General features: G+C 32.6%; 1 protein-coding gene across 8 annotated transcripts in view; it reads right to left on the reverse strand.

The window, feature by feature from the left end:
• Nox4 (NADPH oxidase 4) overlaps window positions 1-23,453 on the reverse strand; it is a 271,262-nt gene that overhangs the window by 210,655 nt on the left and 37,154 nt on the right. For all 8 annotated transcript variants that reach the window (XM_078046845.1, XM_078046846.1, XM_078046848.1 and 5 more), the window contains 4 exons: window positions 20,846-20,943; window positions 17,662-17,689; window positions 8,893-8,965; window positions 5,030-5,110 (listed from right to left, as the gene is read on the reverse strand). In XM_078046845.1, the coding sequence (XP_077902971.1) occupies window positions 5,030-5,110; window positions 8,893-8,965; window positions 17,662-17,689; window positions 20,846-20,943 (280 nt within the window). The remainder of the gene's footprint in view (window positions 1-5,029; window positions 5,111-8,892; window positions 8,966-17,661; window positions 17,690-20,845; window positions 20,944-23,453) is intronic.

Genomic DNA, 23,453 nt, shown 5'->3' on the forward strand with positions numbered 1-23,453 from the left:
AGAAATTTCAGAATAACAATGTGATTTATTTTGCTTTTTTTTTGTGTGTGTGTGTGTGTGTGTATGTGTGTGTCTGTGTGTGTGGTTCTAAGGACTGAACACAAGGGTACTTTACCACTGAGGTATATCCTCAGCCCTTTTTATTTATTTTTAGTCTTGAGACAGGTATTGAGTCTGACCTTAAACTTGTAATCCTCCTGCCCCAGCCTCCTAAGTAGCTGGTATCACAAGTGTGTACGACCAGGCCCAGTCAGTATAATGACAAGATTTAAAATGTCATCAAACAAGAAACAAAAGAACAGAATTCATACAAGGTGAGAGATTTGATTTTCATTGCCTCTGGAGTCGCAGACTTTTAAGTCACTGGATAGAAATTATAGTAAAATAAATTCTGGTTAGAAAAACAAAAAACTTTGTGAGAATTAGAGCTTTGTAAAGTCAGAATGGATATCTTCAGAATTAAATGTTTACTTTGTGGGCAGATCAGAGGGAAGATTAAAAAAAGCAATGTATTTGAGGTGACTAATACACCAAATAGCCTGATTTGATCCTTTCACAGGTAAACATATATCAAAACATCATACATACTTCATACATGTAAACATTATTTGTCACTTAAAAATAACATAAATAGAAGCAAATTCCTTGACATTAGGAAAACAAGCTTATTCAAGATATCTTTTTTTTATTGATTGTTCAAAACATTACAGAGCTCATGATATATCATCTTTCATACATTTGACTCAATTGGGTTTTGAACTGAGGTTTTGAGGGGCAAGGGGGAGGGAAAAAAAGGGAGAGAATTGAACAAGATATCTTTTAAGATTCTGTGATTAAAAAAAAAAACTTATAAAATCATTTTTTGTTATTTTTTTATATACAGACACTTTCTGCCTATGACCCTTGTTCTACAAAAGTGAAAGCTAAATATAAATATGCCTTCCTTTTACTTACAAAAAAAAATAGAAAAGTAATTCTTAATATAATCCTCTTTAAACTTAAAAAGTCATTTTGAACTCCTGAACCTTTAAAAATTGACTATTTGAATTACAAAGGAATACCTTTTTTCAGAGTTTTGATTCAGCAGAACATAAAGGCAAAAGAATGCATAATGAATTATACTGAAAATGATTATTTTTCTCATATCTGATAGAATTAAAGAGACAGAAAAAGAAAGAAGGAGAAAAGAGAAAGAAGGAGAGGAAGGAAGGAAGAGAAGAAGAAGGAGAGAAGGAAGGAGGGAGGAAAGGAAGGAAAGAAATAGCTTACAATCCAAGATAACCTGAAACCTCAGATCACAACTTTGAGAAAGAAAATCTTAAAACTAAATTCTCAGACATCTGAGCGCTCTCTCTCTCTCTCTCTCTCTCTCTCTCTCTCTCACACACACACACACACACACACACACACACACACACACACACGGCCTTGTAGTAGAACTTTAAGAGTTTTCAAGCGAGTTTAAGTGAGAGTACTTGTGTTTTAATCCATAATTTATTGGTTAAGTGAACTTCAGCAAGTTACTGAATTTTTCTCAGTCTCAGTTTTCATACTTGTAAAAGTGTTTTAATAATATTATTCATTCTTATAAAATCTGGAACACTTAAATAGAAAGTCTATAATGCATTTGGAAATTATATTTAACATATAATAAGCATTACATAATTATATTTTAAATAATTATAGTCCTGAGTAGTATCTGCTTATCCATAATAAACTTTGTGTCCACAATCCTGGATGGGCAAACTAGTCACTTAAAGAATAAAACGGAAGGCAAATCCTCTCTACCAAGGGTTTTCTTGATATCTCAAGGCTCCATAGAATATGTTATCCCCACAAAGAGAAATTAATGGAAAAATCAAATCCACCAGCCCTCTCCCCCATGAGACAGGGATAGCTAGCTGGAAGTCACAATTACATTGGTCAGCCAGGTTTCCAGAACTCTACATTCCAGAATCATGATACCAAACAAAGTTAACCAGGGCACATGAGATAAATCTATTTAATACTATTGTCTTAATCAGTGGTCTCCACAATCAGGGGGAAATGGCAATATTTTGAATATGCACCCTGAAGTAAAACATATAATGTACCTAAAATTACCAATACGACTGACAGATTACATTATAAAATGTTCTGAAAAAAGAACAAACAACAGGTTTAAACCTATCTCAAAACACTGTTTACCTGGAAATCTTTTAGGCCAGAAAAATGGGAAATGCTATAGGTGTGTTTCTAGGTAACACTGTTTATTACTGGTAAAATACAAATGGAGTAGAAGGACACTGGATAAATAGTGAAAATCATTTGGGGACTGACAGACTTTAGCTCCTTGCCAGTAGTGCTTTTCTTGTGACTAAGGGTATCCATTGAGGGAACTTGGGCTGTTACAAAGGAGGGGTTTCTGTACAGTCTCAGCCTTATCCAAGGAAGGTAGTCCCCGACTTCCCATGCAGTCTCTTCATCTTAGAACTGAATTGCTACAGGGGGATTGAGGAGAAGAATGTGGAAAATTATTCCTGGGCAACTATAGGGATTGCCACTGAAGAAGCACCTGACATCACCATGTAGATAGACTATCCTTCCTGTCCTATATCTTTATGCAAACCCAAGTACACTTGATGTCATTTAACAAATTATTATCTGATATGACTCTGAATGTCAAATCCAAACACACACGTATGATATGTATACAAAAGTAGAGACAGGCCACGCTGTGGCCCCCCATCTACCCACTGTCCTATCCCACTTCCATCTAGAGATAATAGCCAGGGCCAGAAAGACCATGACTCAGGGTCCTTCAGGCCTGATTATATGAAAGGTGAGGTATTGATAACCTGCAAGGATACTATAAGATTATAGGATAGAAACTGTAACCTCAGATCCGCATTGCTAGAGAGGAAGACACATGAACAACATGGAAAAAAAAAAAAAAACAAGGGAATAAAATGTCCCAAAGAGATCAAGATGCTACAATAATAGAATCCATTGACAGCACAGTAGATGAAATGTTAAGAGAAGGAGTTCAGAACATACATAATTAAAATGATCTGTGAAGTACAGAATAGTATAAGAGAGCAAATACAGGCAACAAATGATCACTCCAACAAAGAAATAAGAGAGGGCCAGCATTGTAGCTCTGTGGTAGAGCACTTGCCTAGCATGTGTGAGACACTGGGTTCAATTCTTAGCACCACATATAAATAAATAAATAAATAAATATTCATCAAAAACTTTAAAAAATAAATTTAGAAAAAAAAGAGATAAGAGATCAAATACAGGTAACAAAAGAACTTCAAGAAAGTGATCAAGACTGGGAAAAAAAATACAGCAATCCTTGAAATGAAGGAAACAATAAACCAAATAAAAAATTCAATAGAAAATATCACCAACAGACTAGATCACTTGGAAGAGAGAGCCTCAGACAATGAAGACAAAATATATAATCTTGAAAATAAAGTTGACCACACAATGAAGATGGTAATGAATAGAATGACCAAGAATGATGGGATAACATGAAAAGACCAAATCTAAGAATTATTGAGATAAAGGAAGGCACAAACTAAAGGAATACACAACCTCTTCAATGAAATAATATCAGAAAGTTTCACAAACATGAAAAATGAGTTGAAAAATCAAATACAAGAGGCTTACAGGACACCAAATGTATAAAACTACAACAAATCTATACCAAGGCACATTATGAGAAAATGCCTAGCATACAGATTAAGGATAGAATTTTAAAAGCTGCAAGAGAAAAGTTTTATATTACATTCATGAGGAAACCAGTTCAGATCTCAGCAAATTTCTCAACCCAGACCCTCAAAGCTAGTAGATCCTATAACAACATTTTCTGAAAAAACATGGATTCCAACCAAGAATCTAGCAAAATTAAGCTTCAAATTTGATGATAAAGTAAAAACCTTTCATGATAAACAAAAGTTAAAAGAATTTATAATGAGAAAGGCTGCACTACAGAATAGTCTCAGCAAAATATTCCATGAGGAGGAAATGTAAAACAACAATGAAAATCTGCAAAGTGAGGAAATACACTGAAGGAAAACCCAATTAAAGGAGAAACCAAGTTAATAACCAAAAATAAACCAAAATGACTGGGAATACAAACCATATTTCAATAATAACCCTGAATGTTAATGGCCTAACCTCATCAATTAAAAGACATAGATTGGCAGATTGGGTTTAAAAAAAAGAAAAAGAAAAAGACCCAACAATGTTCTGTCTTTAAGAAACTCATCTCATGGGAAAAGATATCCATAGACTGAGGATGAGGATGGGAAAGAACATACCATTCACATGGACCACATAAACAAGCAGAGGTTTTCATCTTCATATCAGATAAAGTCAACTTCAAACCAAAGAGAGTCAGAAGGGATAAAGATCGTCATTTCAGACTTATACAAACTATACTATTTTCTCCCTCTATTTCCATGGATTATTTTAAAACAACAACTAACTTTGAGAATACATGTTGAGTACACATAATTTATAAAATACTTGGGACATATTTTTTATGTAAAGCTTAGAATATGTGTTTAACCCTTTCATGGTGTTTTTCATTTGCATTTTGGACAGATTCTTGTCTTTGGCCATTTTAATTCTTTGGTTTTCATTGCAACTACTCTAGACCTTTTAAAACTAAAACCTAGTAACTTCAGAGTTATAAATTCTGCAATGGCAAGACGGTTTCTAAAAATGTAAGCACTAAAATATCTTCTTAAAGTATTTCACTTCTTATTTTCTTTTAGAAGATATTAGGAGGTATCTATAGGGAGCTTTGAGAACTATGTCATTGTGGGAGAAGCAACTCTGGTGTTCAATTTCGATACACTTTTATGATGATTTCAATAAAATATGCCATGATAAAAACAGAACTATGTCTCCCACTCTTGATGCTATCCTTAATTCCAAATCAAATATTTTAGCCAATTCCCATGATAATTTCTATAGCAGTGACTTTTATTACCCCATTTTTAGGAACACATTTTTTTTAATATGTATTTAGACTTACCCTGAAACATGCAACATCAGCAGCATGTAGAAGACAAAGAAGAGGTTATGAGTATACCAGAAGATGTCATAGTTAGAAACCCTAAAAAAAAAAATTAGTTTCATTCTTACTTTATAGCCCATCTCATTAAAAAGAGAATGCATTGTTTCAAACACATATCCTACTTTAAAAAAGCTAAAATTTGAGTTTCTGAGATGTATCTATTCACATTAAAATATTAGTATACCATGCAAAGAGCAATGACAAAAATTATAATAGTTTTATCATTTTGAATGTTCTTTGTATTTCAAAGATACATGGAAAGGATTAAAATAAGGTGTATATTTTAAAGTTATGACATAAAGCTAAGAAGTAAGTAGACTGCTAATTTGTGCTTTTTTTTGTCCCTTTTAGCATTATTTTCAATTTCCAAAAGATTCCTAAAACAACAAATGTCCTTATCCTAATATATATTTTGAGAATTGTTCCAAGATAATTAAATTGGAGAAAAACTTAAATGATCAAAATTTTGAATTCTTTTTCTTGGACTGTGTAATTTAAGAAAGATACCTTAGTGTTCTTGCTCTGGGGGAAGAAAAAGAGTCTGAAAAGAAAGGCAAGGTAAGCAAAATCTATTGAATGTTTGAGTGAAGTATAAAACTAACAGTCATTGTAGTCACATATCTAGTCTGAATATTCATATATTAAAATGCTGGAGGCAAAATGTAGGTATTTGCAAAAGCTTCCTATATGACTCTGATCTCCCCTACAACCTTTTAGAATTATTCCTCACCTAAGTAATAGCCAATTTTTGACATTTAATCTATCTATACTATTTGTTATCATAAACAATATCATTAACAATGTTGCAACATATACATTTTTTACACATATTTCTTTTTTAATCAAAAATGCTCAAAGTCCAATTGCTAGATCAAAGGACACATACTTGTTTTGTTTTTGATATACAATTCCCAATGCTCTTGAAAAATATATCTATAAATTCCAAGTCCTACCACAGAGTAGAAGTGCCTATTTCCACAAACCCAGGCCCAACTTCATAAGGTTTTATTACTTTTATAAATGGTGTTGAGTATTTTTTCATATATATGTTACTTTTAACTCTTTGTGACTAATATGAGAAAACTATTTACTTTTAAAAAATGTACTGGTCCCTTGTGATTGTAATAATTTTTCTAGTATCATACTTAATTTTAAATTTTGATAAACCATATTGGCAAGCAGAAATTTCAATTTCCACGTTTGTAGACAAATACTTCCTCCATGATTCCTTGTCTACTTTGAGGACTGATAAGTATCTACTTAAAATTTCTTTAAGTTTTTGATGGTATCATTTTTACAGTTAACTGTAACTTATCTAGAATTTCATCTACTTATACCTTACTTTCCTCATAAGCTTGCAATGGTATCTTTATTATTTAGTAGGTCTTATACATAAAAAGGTCCTACATAGGGTTATCTATTGACTCTGCCCCTTCATTCATTTCTGCAAGACCTCTTTTCCTGTAAGCTACTGAAGCTTAATTATTTTAATGTTTACTAAGGCATATATCTCTTTTTTCTTATTTTGCATCATGCATTTGAATGTTCCCTCAGATGAATTATAGAATCACTTTACTAAATTCAAAAAACAAAGAAAATAACATGTCTGGTATTTTCACTGGAATTGTAACAAATCTAAATTATAGTTGAGGAAGAAATATACCTGTATAAAATACAGTCTTTAGTCAAATCTCTACTTATTTCTCTCAGTGAACTTATTTATGTGGTTTTTTTTCCACTCATAGCTTCTTACTATATTAGTCAATTTTAACGCTGTGACCAAAAGATCAATTTTCAAACTGGTTGGAGCTAGGATAGAAAAAACATTTTTAATATTTTTTGTATTTGATTACATATTTCAATTCATTTATTCAATATTAATTCTTAAACTTTTCACAATTCTTTCAAATTTTCTGCCTAGGCAATTATATCTACTTTTCTGGAAATAGTGACAATATGTTGTTGCATTTTTTTCTTGTGGTTTGGAATGTTTCACTTCTTACTATATGTAAATAATGATAAAATTTTAAAAAATAAATCCAAAAAAAGATACAATTAAAAATGTAACCTTGACCTTTTCCTGATTTTCTTAAAAATTTAGGTACTTTTCACTGCTAATTATGCTCTAAATTCTGACTTTTATGTTTTTTAATTACAAAGAAATCAGTTAATTCCTAGTTTACTATGATTATCTTAATCCATAAATAAAGTTTCTTAATGACTTTTTAATGAATTTTAAAATCCATTGAAATGAGAAAATTTTTAATATTCCTTTTGTTTGTGAATGGTATGTATTAGTATCCACATATCTGCACTGTTGTGTATATCTACGTCAATTACCCTAATTTTCCTTCAAGTGTTCCAAAACTGAGCTGGGATTGTGGCTCAGTTGTAGAGCACTTGCCTAGAATGTGTGAGGCATTGAGTTTGATTCTCAGCACTACATAAATAAATAAAGGTCCATCTACTTACTAATAAAATATATATTGAAAAAAAGAAGTCCAAAACTAAAAATATTTAAAAAAAATTTTTACTTTTCCTTCATAAAACAGTGTTTCTCCTACAAAACTGGCACTCTCATGTACTAATGATGTTAAGATTCTATTTTCCTGTGAGGAAAATTTTAATTATTATGAAAAGTTTTAGCAGTTTACCATGTGACACAGTATTCTACATGTAGGAATTTTCCCTCAGGATATCATTGAAAAAGAATGTAAAGACATGGATGGCAGTGTTTGTTTCAGAATTAAATAGTGGAAAAATGAAATCAGCCCAAAATCCATAAGTATAGAACTAGGAAAATAATATCTATATAGTGACATATTATGCCATTGTTAAAAAAGAATGTTAAAAAATATTAGTTGAAAGATATTCGGTTCACAAATTTAAATAAAGAGCAGGTTGAACATAATACTATGATATAATCTTATTTAGGGGAAGTACATAGATATATGCTAAAAGAGAAAGGTTAGGATTTTGAAGGAAATATAATGATTTGGGAGGAGATAGGAAGAGGAAAGAAATAAGTATTGACTTTACTTATAAGTTTTGGGGGAGTGTTATGAATATAAGTAGGTGTCTTTGGAAATATAAGCATTGGCTCATTTGAGTATATTATTGGGCAATTATTTTCAAAGTGTATATATATATACATTTATATGTGTATATGTTTGCACACCTCAGCAAATAGAAAGATTGAAGACTTTTGAAGATTTTAGTTTTGCTTTCTTTAAACAAAGTTTAATCAGAAATATAAGACACTATAAATATTCTTAAACATAGAACATATACATCTGAAATAATGTAAAAGTGTTTCTCATAATGTATCTCTAAAACTGCTCAAAATCTTTTAATATGAAAACCAGTATGAATGCATGTATCTTCAATTATTTTAGCAGATATCAACCAACCATATTTCCACAGCTCTTTTTGGAACACTATGTTATTTTACAGCAAAACAAATTGATATCAGGAAATTAGCTATAAAATAATTTTAAGTCATATATTCTTAGGAATACCAATCGTCCATATGTGTGCAATTTAATTCAAGCCTGTGTACCACAGAAATAATCTGTCCTTCAGAAAGATGTTTCTGAAGAACTCAAATTTCCTTGATCATTAAAGAGGTTTTGCAGAACAGGAAATGATATTTACAATCATTTTTATTTCAGTCTTTGTTACCTGTAGTAGTCCATTACCTAGGACAATGCATTGGCTAAATGCTTTGGTTTATCAAGATATTTCCAATATATGAAAATGAAAATAATCAAAAGTATCAATACTATAAACTAGTAGATAACAAAACTTACTCTGACACTTACCTTATTGCATATGTAGATGCTGTAATCATGAGGAACAGCACCACCACCATGCAGACCCCTGTCAGGCCAGGAACTATAAAAATGTACATAAGTAGGTTTTAACTTAAATCACATTGAGTAAAAATGCACAAAAGATTATTTCCTTAAAATCCAAAATACTATGCTGTTCTGCAGGAAGCCAAACTGAACTTGCATATGTGCATGTATGTTCCTCTCTAACAAGCCTTTTCAAAATCAGCACAGTTCCAGAGTACTTAAGACAAGGCAGAATCTTCCCTTCCTCTATTAGAGTTCTTCTTTGTTTCCCCAAATATTCAACTCAGAATTGTGAATATAAACCTATTTGTTCAGGCATATAAGACACCAAATGTCAATAATTAATGCAAGGGGACAGAGTTAACATTCAATATCCTGCTGTTTTTGGTTTTCTCTACCACAGTACTCAATATTGTGACTCTCCTCCCTCCAATATGGAGTTAGAAACTCCTCTGGCTTCAATTTCAAATAACTATATTTGGACTCCACTTCCTGGAATAATTTTAAATAAAAAAATGTCTTTTATACAACCTAAAGCTTTTTAAAAATAAAAATATGGAACAAAAATTGTAGATTTCAAGAAAACAAGATACTGTCCTGGGCTGAGGTTATGGCTTAGTGGTACAGTGCTTGCCGAGCACTTGCCTAGTACATGTGAAGCACTGGGTTTGATTATCAGAACCACATAAAAATAAAAAATAAAAATAAAGACATTGTGTCTATCTACAACTAAAAACAAAATTAAAAAAAAAAAACGTTGTGCGGATACTTTAAGAATACTTTCAGAGGTAGTTCTTCTTAGTATGGAAAACATTAAAATCAGATGGCACACTTTTCACATGACATGATGTTGGTTTTAAAAAAAAAAAGAATGAAATGTACAAATGTGAAAATTAATAACAGGTAAATTGCTACAAACTTAGGATTACATTATATAGTTTGTTCAAATGAACAGTTGATATATCATTCCTAAAACAGCTGATATCTTAGTATATCCCTTTCTTATATTTTGTTATCAAATTAAATACCCTATATGTCTATGCTACATTTTTTAGTCTGAAAATCATATTAGTAACAGTTAAGTATAAACATCTCCTCTGAGAGACTCTTAACTCAAACCAAAGACTGTTGTCTGGAGAATATATAATTCTCCCACTTCTCCCCTTGTCTAGCACCACCTACAGAACAGAAAGTGATCATGGACCATGTGCCATTAAAAAAGCAGACAAGAGAATAGAGTGGAAGGTCCACACAAGGGTTCATCTTTATGACTGCAGCAGACTTACAATTATTGGCAAATAACATTAGTACTCTCCGTGCAATGGAAACAATTGTCACTTGTAAAGGAGCACACGAAAAATAAGGGTGGTAATCTTTGGATTTTTAACAGTTGCATGATTTCTTCTAATTTTTCCCATCATACAAATTTAGAAAACTAATGGGACATGACCTTCCCTACTATACCTAATGACCTAATAATCACATTTTTTCTATATTTTCTAAGGTCTTCCCTTTCCCAGTCTTTCCCTGTCTTCCAGGTGAGTGCTTCCATTAAAGGGGTTTAAAAAAAAAAAAAAAAAAAAAAACAAGATATCTAATCTAGTTTACATTAAAGAACTAATGGTTCAGGAAATACAGGAAATATGCCATTTAAAAAAAAAAAATGATGCCTACAAAATGATCCATCTATTGTACTCCCAAGTATTTACTCAAAAGAAAACACAAACATAGCCACATAAGAATGTATTCAACAATGCTCATAGTTATTTCATTTTGTAATAGGGCACATAAATGACTCTGATCTCCATAAACACATGAATGAATAAACAATTTATATATTATGTATATCTGGAAAATTAATCAGCAATAAAAAGCTATGAAGTGTCAATACCAATAAAGGAGAGAACTGGATGCAGTGAAGCACAACTGTCATACCAGTTGCTGGGGAAGCTGGGGAGGAGGATCACAAGTTGACACCCAGCCTCAGCAACTTTGTGAAGCCCTAAGAAACTTAGTGAGACCCTGTCTGAAAATTTTAAAAAAAAAATAAAAATTGAAAAAGGGATGAGGATGTGGCTCTGTGGTTAAGCATCCTTGAGTTTAATTCCTGATATTAAAAAAAAAATTAAGCAAGGACAAAGGTGAATCATAGCATTATTAGAGTGGGTGAAAAAAGCAGAATTGTTTTACCTCCAAAAAGTACAAGCCCTATAATTACTTTTATAGAAAAATCACACTTGGAGCTGGGATTGTGGCTCAGTGGTAGAGCGCTCACTTAGCACAGACGGGACCTGGGTTCGATTCTCAGCACCACATAAAAATTTTTAAAAAGGCATTGTGTTGTGTCCATCTCCAAAAATAAAAAAAGATTCTCTCTCTCTCTAAAAAAAAAATCACACTATTCTTTAGGGATAAAAAGTAGAACAGTTGCTAAGAGAGGTAGAATACAAAACACATTGTTAAGGGGCACAAAAATCTTTGGGATAATAAAAATATTTATTATGATGATTTTAGGGATATTTTGAAACCAATGAAATTACATACTTTATATATATATAATTTAATGAACTTCAGTTATAATTCAATAAATTGAAGGTGATGAAAGAGCTAGTTTCTCCCATTTCAAGTAATTTAAAAAAGACCTTATTTGATTAAATGAATAAGTAAAAGTTAGAATTTTAGATGCATATACAGTATGAAAATTATGGTAGGAGGAGCCTCTACAACAATTTTAATGAGCCTTTATTAATGTTCTACTATATCCACACATAGGGTCTCCTATGTGGTTTTGCATATGCTGATATTTTGCATATGCTGATATAGATAGTATAAACATACTATCTATTATGGAATATCTGTAATTGCTTCATTGGAAAGACACTTGAAAACACTGTCTATGTTTGGAATAGAGCCACAATTTCTAAGATATGCTACTCAAACATTAATTTTCTGAGATACCAGTTTCTATTACTCAAAAATCTTATAATCCTGCCTTGAAAAGACATAAAGCACACCAGTATATTAAAAGTCTCTAAGAAGTACTATAGTCAAGAAACACATATAAACTTAAATATTTCCTCAAATTTGTTTGAACATAAAACGAATTCCCTTTATAGCAGAACATTCAGAAAACCAAAAGACTTATATAAAATAGTTGGCTTTCATCATTTGAAGATAAAGGAGAAGCTTAGACCACTTGGACAGTGGTATAAAGCTCTGATGGGCAAAACTCTAATCTCACTGAATCTCATCTGTAAACTAACAAGAATAAATTTAATAATTTTAATGTTCCTTATGGAGTTGTCTATTTTGTCTAAAGAATTTATTTTTCCTATCTCCCAAATGTATTAAAAGACTAGAGTGTATAATTTTTATAGCTGCAGATTTCAGACCAATGAAGAAGAAAATTTTACAAGGAAAAAAGAAACTCTTACTATAATTACAGTGGTAAGAAAGAAAGAAAGGAAGGAAGGAAGGAAGGAAGGAAGGAAGGAAGGAAGGAAGGAAGGAAGGAAGGAAGGAAGGAAGGAAGGAAGGAAGGAAGAAAGAAACAGAAGAGGGAGATACTAACTTAAGAAGCCCCAAGCATAACAATGGAAGTAAATAAACAGAGGCTTGCCAACCCACTATCTGTAATAGAGATCTGTACATCACAGAAAATAGTTAAACAAATGTCTTATTTGTTCAGTAATATTTGTAGACATAGTGTACTGTTAAGTGCTAGAGATAAATGAATCCTTCTCTAAAAGAAAACTCAGCTCGGTGGGGAAGACAGGAAGGTTAAGTAGGCAACTGCAACATGGGCATTAAGTGCTAAGAGAGAGGCAAGCATGGAGTGTTTTCCAGTTCCATCGAAGGGCACTCTAACTCAGACTTGCCTAGCAACTCAGCCAAGTCCCTTATATTAGCTCCTTATTGCTATACATTCCAAGAGTCAAGAAAAACAGGCTGAAAATCATTATATTAGTGTAACTGCACTGGGCAAAGTTACTTGTCTAAATGAGTTACACTTATTTTCTTTTGAACCCTTTGAATTCTTTGAATTATGAAGTATAATTCTTTGAATTATACTCACTTGTATTCAGGAAAATATAAGTTTCTATGTTTATTCCTATTGTTTGTTATCTATGCATATTAATTTCATTAATAGTAACCTTTAAATGAATAATTGTGCTTTACTGTCATTTCTGGGTGAATTTGAGAGATAATTTATACCCATACCTAATGTGATCAGAAACATACTATCTTTTATCAATTATTCTACTTCTTCTAACTTAATTGGAAACATAATTGTGCTTGTTTGTGCAGATTTTTCCTAATTAAATTAGATGTTGTGCATTTTACTCTCACCATATAAGGTACTCCCAAATTTAGAAATATGTAATATATAAACATTTTTAATGAATTTTTGGATAATAATTTAACCTAATTTTATTTTACAAATTTTTTGATTGAAATACTTTTACCATTTCGCATGTATTAAGTCAAAGTACTATACTTTGTCTCTTACACTTCCCAGGCTTTATTTTTCCTTTTTACAAAACCATCTTAATTTCTTAGTTGTCAATTACACTGAAAAAATTTTAGACACAAAGATATATGACTGCAACATTGACCACACTATACTCCCAAACAATCTATCAGTGAATAAAAACGTATTCCTTACCACTACAAAAATCGAAAACATGCATGTATTCATTCATCAATAACTTAATTTTTCCTACACACTGCATCTGAGAACATTCAAAGACGGCTATGGAGTATTTTTGGTCAATAGTAAAACTACAAAATTGATTTAAGGCTGTTGTGGAGGAGGCATTTCTCATCCCCTTGCCATCCTTAGGCTCCCATGTGCTCTGATGTGCCACTATTCAGTGGGCTCAGCCAAATCTCCTAAAAAGCTTCAGACTCATGCTTTGGAAGCTCTCTGTCTATAGCTCCAGTTCCCAGTTCATTGCTGGGAGCACCCAGCTACCATAAAGTATTTCTCTCATGAAATTATGTGAACTGGGCCACCAAAATGGTGCCCACTTGTTAATTTGGGAGGACTCAAATTATTTAAATTAACAGAAGTCCTACCAAAAACAGAAAGGGCAAAAAAATTTTTCTTGAGTTTTACATATCACAGAGGGAGCCCTGCCACACACCTGAAGAGGCTCACTTTCAAGAGAAAAGACAAAATTTTAAGGCAATAAACTATTCTACATATTGGTAGAATCACAATCTGTCAATTGTGATTTTAAGAATGAGCAGATATTGACCAGGCAAAGAAAAAGAGTTGACTATCTCAGGCAAAAGATAGATGATCGTAAAAAGGTGTGCTCAAGAGAATGACAAAATGTTTCATGAGGACAGAACACTAGCTTCCCAGGTACCAGGGAAGGCAAGTGAAATCATAATACTATGTCCCTCCCAAAGGCGCCCTAAGATAGAGCCAGAGAATTTGTTTTTAAGTATCTTATTTTATTCCAACACCATTTCTAGATACTTCTAGCATTTTATGCAAAGTAGGGGGGGTCACAGAGTTATACAGCAGTAAAAATTATATTAAGTTTATCAATGTAATATCTTTGTCTTATGAGAAAATTTTTATCTTTGTAAACTAGACTTTGAAGCATTTTAAATGTCCCAAGGTTTCAATCAAACATTGTGCTGTAGAAAACAGTATTAATATAAAGATCTTTTTCATTTCCCTTAAATTAATTCATATGAACCAAGAAATAGTTGACTCATGCATAAGGTTTTGTTTTTCTGCTTTTTTCCTCTCCTATTTCTCATCCAAACCTTGAGGCTTAAATAAAATATGTTTTTGATGACCAAAATTGTAAGCAAAACTATTGTTACTAAAGAGAAAAATATGAAATATTTTACAAGCAGTAAATATAAATCCATAGGCAGAAAGAAAATACATTTTAAGAATTTAAACATATAATCATGACATGGGGAATAAAGCACCTGAGTTTTTGTTATTTTTCATCATGAAATTGGTTCAAATGAGAAACAATACATTTGATAGGGTAATGTGCCTCAGTCCCCTATTCAAGTCTGATTCTTAATGAGTTATCACAGACAATCATTTATGATGAATCCTCTCAACTACTCAATCATCTTTGTTTCTGAAGTAAATGCTGACAGTCCCCATGATACAGTTTACTCTTTTCATGCTCATAAATATGTATAAGGTTAAGAATAGAAGAATTTTTGTAACATTTAACATTAACATCAGGAGAAAAATTTTGAGGTTTCAAATATTCTTTAACAAATTGACAGTCTCCACTGAGATTTCATGGACAATATGCTTGAGATAGAAAAATAAATTTCAAATGAAAAAGAACCAGAAAACTTCTAGAACTAATAAATGAATTCAGCAAAGTAGCAGGATATAAAATCAAAACCCATAAATCAAAGGCATTTCTGTATATCAGTAACAAATCCTCTGAAAGGGAAAGAAGGAAAACTACCCCATTTACAAGAGCCTCAATAAAATAAAATAAAATAAAATACTGAGGAAAGACCTTAACAAAAGAGGTGAAAGATGTTTTCAATGAAAACTATAGAAACTAAAGAAAGAAATTAAAGAAGACCTTAGAAGATGGAAAGATCTCACTTGTTCTGGATAGGAAGAATTAATATTGCCAAATTGACTATATTACCAACAGCATTATACAGATATAATGCAATTTCAACCAAAATCCAATGACATTCCTCATAGAAATAGAAGAAATAGTTATGAAATTCATCTGGAAAAATAAGAGACCCAGAATAGCGAAAGCAATACTTAGAAGAGTGAAGCAGGTGGCATCACTATACCAGAACTTAAACTATACTACAGAGCAATAGTAACAAAAACAACCTGGTTTTGGCACCAAGATAGACTGGTAGTCCAATGGTACAGAATTGAGGATATAGAGACTAACTCGCATAATTACAGTTATCTTATATTAAACAAAGATGCCAAAAACATACATTAGAGAAAAGATAACCTCTTCAACAAATGGTGCTGGGAAAACTGGAAATCCATAAGCAAGATTATAAAATTAAACCCCTATCTCTCACCATGCACAAAACTCAATTTAATGTGGTTCAAAGACCTAGGAATTAAAACAAAGACACTGTCTATTAGAAGAAAAAGTAGGCCCCAATCTTCATCATGTTGGATTATGCACCTACTTCCTTAATAAGACTTCTATAGCACAAGAATTAAAATCAAGAATCAATAAGTGGAATGGATTCATACTAAAAAGCTTCTTCTCAGCAAAAGAAACAATCAGTGAAGTGAATAGAAAGCCTGCATCTTGGGAGCAAATTTTTACCACTTGCACACCAGATAGAGCACTAATCTCTAGGGTATATAAGCTAAGCATCAAAAAAACAAATAACCCAATCAATAAATGGGCAAAGGAACTGAACAAATACTTCTCAGAGGATGATACATAATCAATCAACAATGTTCAACATCTCTAGCAATTGTAGAAATTCAAATCAAAACTAAGATTTCATCTCACTTCAACCAGAATGGCAGCTATTAAGAATATAAACAACAATAAGTGTTGGAGAGGATGTGGGGAAAAAGGCACACTCATACATTGCTGATGGGACTGCAAATTGATGCAGCCAGTCGGAAAAGCAATTTGGAGACTCCTTAGAAAACTGGGAATTGAACCACCTTTGATCCAGCTATCCCACTCCTTGGTCTATACCCAAAGAAATTTAAAACAGCATACTACAGAAATACAGCTACATCAATATTTATTGCAGCACAACTCACAATAGCTAATCTGTGGAATCAACCTAGATGCCCTTCAGTAGATGAATGGATAAAGAAAATGTGGTATATATACAGAATGGAATATTACTCAGCATCAAAAGAGCATAAAATCATGGGATTTGCTGAGAAGTGGATGGAGTTGAAGAATATAATGCTAAGTGAAATAAGCCAATCCCAGAAAACCAAATGCCAAATGTTTTCTCTGATATGAGGAGGCTGATTCATAAAAGAGATTGGGAGGGCTGTGAGAAGATTAGACATACTCTAGTTTGGACAAAGTAGAAGGCGGTGTCATGGGTGTAGAAAAATTGGTAGAATTAGATGATCATCATTACTCTAAGTACATGTATGAAGGCACATATGGTGTGATTCTACATTATATATAACTAGAGATATGAAAAATTGTGTTCTGTATGTGTAATATGAATTAAAATGCATTCTGCTGCATATATAACAAATTATTCTAATTTAAAAAAAAAAAGAAAATGGAGACACACTTCAAAACCATGACTGATGTTAATGATGGCTTGCTTCTGGCTCCCAGCTATAGGTTTTAATATCACAATATACATCCTGCTAAATTACAGGATTATATGAACTATACTAATACTGGAATACTCTATTTCTTTCCAATAACTTAAGAGCAAGAACCCTTACATGTGTGCCATCTTCCATAGCACTTGTCACAACAGCCACACAAAGCAGGCCCTCAACAAGCATATGGGGTTGTAGTTTTCACTGGAAAAACATATGACTTGTGTTTGCTTGCTTTTACTCCTTGTTCATTCATACTCAACTATGCCTTGTCCCTCTGTCCTCATTTATGCCTGACCTCTTAACATTTGTTCCAATATGTGAATTTTCCATTTGTTGTACTTTAACATTTTTCTAATTGCTGCACACTTTGACTGGGCTTATTTTCAGACATTTCTAAATCTAAGGATAGGCAACAAATAACAACTTACCAGTTGTGAAGAGTAGTTTTCTAGGATCCTAAGAAAAATAAAAAAGAAAATATTTGACTGAAAAATAAACACTGATATGAAATTCTATAAGAAATTTGAAGGGTATAAGAACCATGTAGTGGGCATGTCAGATAGCAGTCTTCCAGTTTAAGTGAAAGAGACTCAACTAAGTGTTCTGACATCCTCATAATGCTACAGGAGATTAGCACAAGGGAAAGAATCCAATACAGAGAAGGGTTTTTTGGTTTTTTATCTGAGAAAGGCTGAGTACTGGATAAGTCAGAAGGCCTAGGATTTAATCTTAATGACTGCTTATAAGCTAGTGGTATTGGTCCTAAGCCCACCCTTTGACAATTTGGGGACTCAACATCTTCAACTATAATGTGGAAATATTAATATAAAACTCTATTGCAATTGCCAGACTGCACATCAAGATGGTGGGAATCAACACCAATAAAATTTCAGAGGTTTACATACTTTAAACTTAGTGTAAAGATGAATAATTGAAAACTCACCATATTTCAAATACTGTGAAAATTGTGAGAACACTTAAAGAATTGGGTTATGTTTCTAATACTTGAAAATATTGTTATTGTAGTATTTATTTTAAAATATATCTCTCATACAGTAATGGAGTACAGTTAACTCTCTTTCTACCTTCTGCAAAACTTAGGTCAATCTCCAGTAAATGTGTGGATTTGATTTTTCACCCTCATGATGCTTAATACTGCACAAGTTTTATTTTGGTTTTTGTTTGTTTTGTTGCAATGTGAGGGATCAAGTCGAGAGCCTCATACATGCTAGGCAAGAAGTTGGCCAATGAGCTACTTACCAAGTGCCCTAAACAAGATTTTGAATTACTTTATTTATGTTCCACCTTGAATCTGACTATATAGTAAGTAGGAAACCATTTAAAGGGGCTTGGAATAAGCATCACTTGCCTTGGAGTAGCTCCCCACCTCCTAATGTAGGACAAATGACTTATCTTTCTGGTTTTAGAAACATGACAAAGTGTGATCTAGAGAAACCCAAAATACGAATAGCTAGAAAAAGAGTGAGCTGAGCAAAGTGACACTGAAATATAAATATATAAATATGGAAAGCCAAAAGATGGAAAAATTACAATTGCCAGAGAAAGAAGACAGAACTGGAGAGTGAGCAACAGCTTCACAGATAACACGATGAGGCAGAGTATCAGGGTCACCAAAAATTTAGTAAAGTATGTTTTATAACAAAAACTTGAAATCAACCTAAATGCCCATGAATAAAAAAAAAAGCTAAAAAAATATAACACATTCTTATAAGAGAATGAGACCAATATATTCTGAAGCAGTAGCCTTAATATGGATACTTATAGAAACAAGTAAATTGCAGAGGAATGGGTATCATCAAATATTACTCAAACATTTTAAAAGAAACACAAAATGATTAACTGTGACTAGCTTTGAAGGATAAACTTTCAGTTTTAATTTCATCTACTCAGATTTTTAGTATTTTATACCAAGTATATTGCTCAACATAAATTAATTTTAATAACTAAAAACCTGAAAATTACTAAAATATGTAGGAAATGTTAAGAAAAAGTATATTCATATGATAAAATGATTATAAGTACTAAAGATATTTGAATTGTAAAAGAGAGAAAGCAAAGGCATGGGGGAAATAGCTGGGGAAGTAACTCAGCATTAAATGGTTTTCCTAAGCATCTACAAATACCTGGGTTCAAATCCCAGCCCCAGCATTAGAAAGAAAAAGAAAATGATAAAATAAGAAAAGTATATAGCAAGAGCAGTAAATGTAAACACAAGTGTAATGGAAAGAGGGCAAGATAGATGCAGAAAGGGAAAAGGAAGCTAGAAATTTAGGCTGTTTGAAATCATTACACGCGAAGTGTAGTTATTGGCATTTTAAGGAGCTAAATTTTTTTCTGTGATTCTCAGTACTAGGTATACTGTATAAAAACCACTTGGTGAGCTTTTTGAAAATATCAATGCCAATGCTTAATCCAGACCAAATAAATAGTATTAATGTTTTTAAAAATACTAGAAACAAGAGATTTACTAAAAGTTACTTGCTGTTTAGATTTAGTGATTTTTTTTCTCTCTATTTATTGCTACCTTCTCTTCTGTTTTGTTCTGGGAGGGAGGTCAAGCATATGATTATAGCAATATTGACCCTAAAAATTCAGGTGATATGTAGAAAAGAAAACAGAGAAGATGGAGAACAAGTGTGTTGTCACTACCAGTCAATACTAAAGGACAATGAGGCAGAGCAGTTTTGGTGCAGTCTTGTCATTGTGAAGCAAAGGAAGCTTAAAGACAATGTGGAAGTACTGAGCAGCAGAGACCTGACCAGAGCTGTGCATACACTGTACATCAGGCTCTAGCCTACCACTTGTACATACAATTTTATTTCATGGGTGGTTTCACATTTTTTAAAAAGGAGCTAAATCAGATACTGCCTGCAATAGAGTTTGGCTCAAGGTCATCTATTTCAAGGAGTAAAATTAAAAAGGAAAAAGCCTAGCAGTGGTACATGCCTATAATACCAATTACTAAGGAGGCTAAGGCAGAAGGACCTCATGTTCAAGGCCAGCCTTGTGATATAGCAAGAGTACCTCAAAATTTTAAAAATAAATAAATCAAGATAAAGGACTAAAGATGTAGTTCAGTGGTAGAGTCCCCCTGGGTTCAATCCCCAATACCACAGGGGGAGGGGTGGGAGTGGGGAAGGAATCATGAAACCTCACTGATATTTTTTAGGTTAAATTATTGATTACCCATGATCCACAAATAGCCTTCTTTTCTGCCCTTTTCCCAAAAACATAGTATGTGAGTTATTAAAGTATTTTTACCCTATAATGGCACTGTCGAAACTCTCAAATAAATGATAGGAATTAGACAAAAGCTGTTGGGAGTCAGAAGGTAGACCTGAGTGGCAACCATCTGAACATTACAGAATATAAAAAGTAGACACTCTGCAAACTCCCATTTTCAGCAGGAGAGACTATGAAATAGTAATTACCTATATTTTCTGTTGAAAGGGAATAAAACTCAACTTGACAACTGCATTTCAAAAGCACTCAAAAGGAGAAGCAAGGTACAAATTTTCTGTGAAAATCACAGACCCTCATTAGTTATTTAATGACAAGTGAAAGGAAAATGGGAAGACAGAGACCACCCACCTCATCTTGGTATCTTGCTGCATTCAGTTCAATAAAATCTTCACTGTAGTTCACTGAGAAGTTGAGGGCATTCACCAGATGGGCAGCCACATGCACACCTACAGAACACACCAGGTGCATGTCAATGAGATTTTCAGACACACTCTGTGTGGCAAGAAGTCAGTTCCTCCCACAGTGTAATATAGGGGCAAAGTTTAAGAGCTATATGAGCAATGGAATATTACATTGAAAAGTAAAGCTTTAAAAATATTTTTAAACTCTTGAATATTGAGACTTTATCTAATTTTCAAAAGTTAGAATTAAATAGCCATGGTAATTCAGATTGGAAAAAAAAGATACATACTCAACCGTTGACCCCACCACACACACATACATATTTTAAAAATGCAAGTCTAATAACATTGACATTTACTGTTTTGCTTAAGGGGCTCCAGGGTATTTTAGGTGTTCTACATCCTTCATCTCTCCCATGGTTCCAAACCTCTCTATATCTTATACACCTCATTGTCATGCAATGTAAAATAGAGGCCAACTGAAAGGCTTTTGGCCAACTGAAAATTTTCACAATCCATAGATAATGTCCTAATCCCCAAAATAGAATGTTGGGAACCACTTCTGAAACAAAAACTCTGGAAAATAATGATCACCATTTGATAAATGACCTACCTATAATTGCACAGTAAAGAGTGTTTAGCTGACTCAGAGCTCATACAAAAGATAAAGCATTAGGAAATTACTATAGATTTCAAGACAAACTCATTTTAACATAACCAGGGGAGAAAAAAAAATTATCTTGAGGAGATAGATCAAGGAAGGACCAAATATCCCATACTCTCCTCCATTCCCAACCTTTTCCTGTGGGTGAAATAAGGTATGAAATGGGTAAACAATATTATAATGTATTGGAAGGAACAACAGTTAACTAAAAATCCTGTGATCTTGACCACATTGCTTGTCTACCAGCTCCTCAGTTTACATTTCTCTATAAAATGATAGTGACAGAAGTGAAAGACTTGAGATAAGTGCTCTGCAATTGCTTAATAAGCCATCATAGTTTCCAACAATGTATGGAATGTAGTCATTCAAAAGAAGACATCGTGGGGAAAGCAGAGAACTCTATGATCCCCAGCAAGCCAGAATAAAAATACAGAGAGACTAGGAGCAATAGATTACAAAAACTAATGAAAGTGAGAAGGAACTGAATGCTAAATAAATTCAAAGTTGACTGAAAAGACTTAAAAGGTAAACAAATTAGAAGTGGGGAAAAGGTCACATTAAAAGTAGACAAATGAATACTTATTAGAAAGTTAATCAGGAGAGTGTGGTTTCAGTAAAAGAACAGACAGAACAATTGAACAGAATAAAAAGGCCAGAAATAGACTGTGAATAAAGTCAACTGTTCTTTGACAAAGAAGCAAAGCCAATGGAATGGAGGGGAAAAAATAGAATTTGCAACAAATGGTTCTGGAACAGTTGAAAATTGACATTTTTTAAAAAAAATGAGTCTAGACATATACCTCACATATTTCATTAAAATTAATTCAAAATGGATCACAGAGCTAAATGTAAAATTTCAAACTATAATACCCCAAAAGCCAACATGAGGAATTATGTAAATTACCTCGGGTTTGATGATGACTTTTTATTTATTATAATCAATCATTATCATTTTATAATCAATCATTATCATTTTAATTGTACTTGTTTATGGGGTACAGTGTGATAATTCATTACACATATACAATGGGTGATGTTTTAATCAAGATAATTATCATGTCCATGTCCTTGAACATTTTTAAAAATTTTTGGTTAACACATAATATTTGCACACATATAAGAAGAAGTAAGTACAGTGTGGCATTTCAAAAGGGTATACAATATTTATTTCCATTAGCTAATAATGTTGAGGATTTTTTCAAACTTATTCATCATTCTTCTTTTGAGGAGTACCTGTTCATATAATTTACACATTTTGAATTAGATTATTTGTTTTGAGTTGTTGAGTTTTAAAATTTTTTATATATTCTAAATATTAATCATTCATTGGATGAATAGTTTCTAAAACTCTTTCTCATTCTGTAGATGGTTTCTTCACTCTATTGACTATTTCCTTTGCTCCTCAGAAACTTCTTAATTTAATATAATCCTGCTTGTCTGGTTTTTGCTTTGAATGCCTATAATTTGGGAGTCTTATAAAACAGAGGTATGCCTATTCCAACGTCTTGAAATGTTTCCTTGTTTTCTCTAGTGGTTGCATAGTTTCAGGTCTTATATTTATATCTTTGAACTATTTTGAGTTAATTTTGTATGTGTGTGAAAGATAGGGGTCAACTTTCAGTATTATACAGGTGAATATTTCGTTTTCCCAGCACCATTAATTGAAGAGTCTTTCTTTTTCTCCAACATATGCTTTTAACACTTTTGTTAGAAATCTGTTGCCTGTATACTCATGGGGTTATTCCTGGGCTTTGTTTCATTAGTCTGTGTGTCTGTCTTTTGCCAATACTATACTGTTTTGGTTACTATAGCTTTGTAGTGTATTTTGAAGCCAGATAGTGTGATGTCCTCTGCTTTGTTCTTTTTGTTCAAGATTGCTTTGGTTATTCTG

This window comes from Ictidomys tridecemlineatus, chromosome 4 (assembly GCF_052094955.1).
Source record: "Ictidomys tridecemlineatus isolate mIctTri1 chromosome 4, mIctTri1.hap1, whole genome shotgun sequence".
Taxonomy (NCBI): Eukaryota; Metazoa; Chordata; class Mammalia; order Rodentia; family Sciuridae; genus Ictidomys; species Ictidomys tridecemlineatus.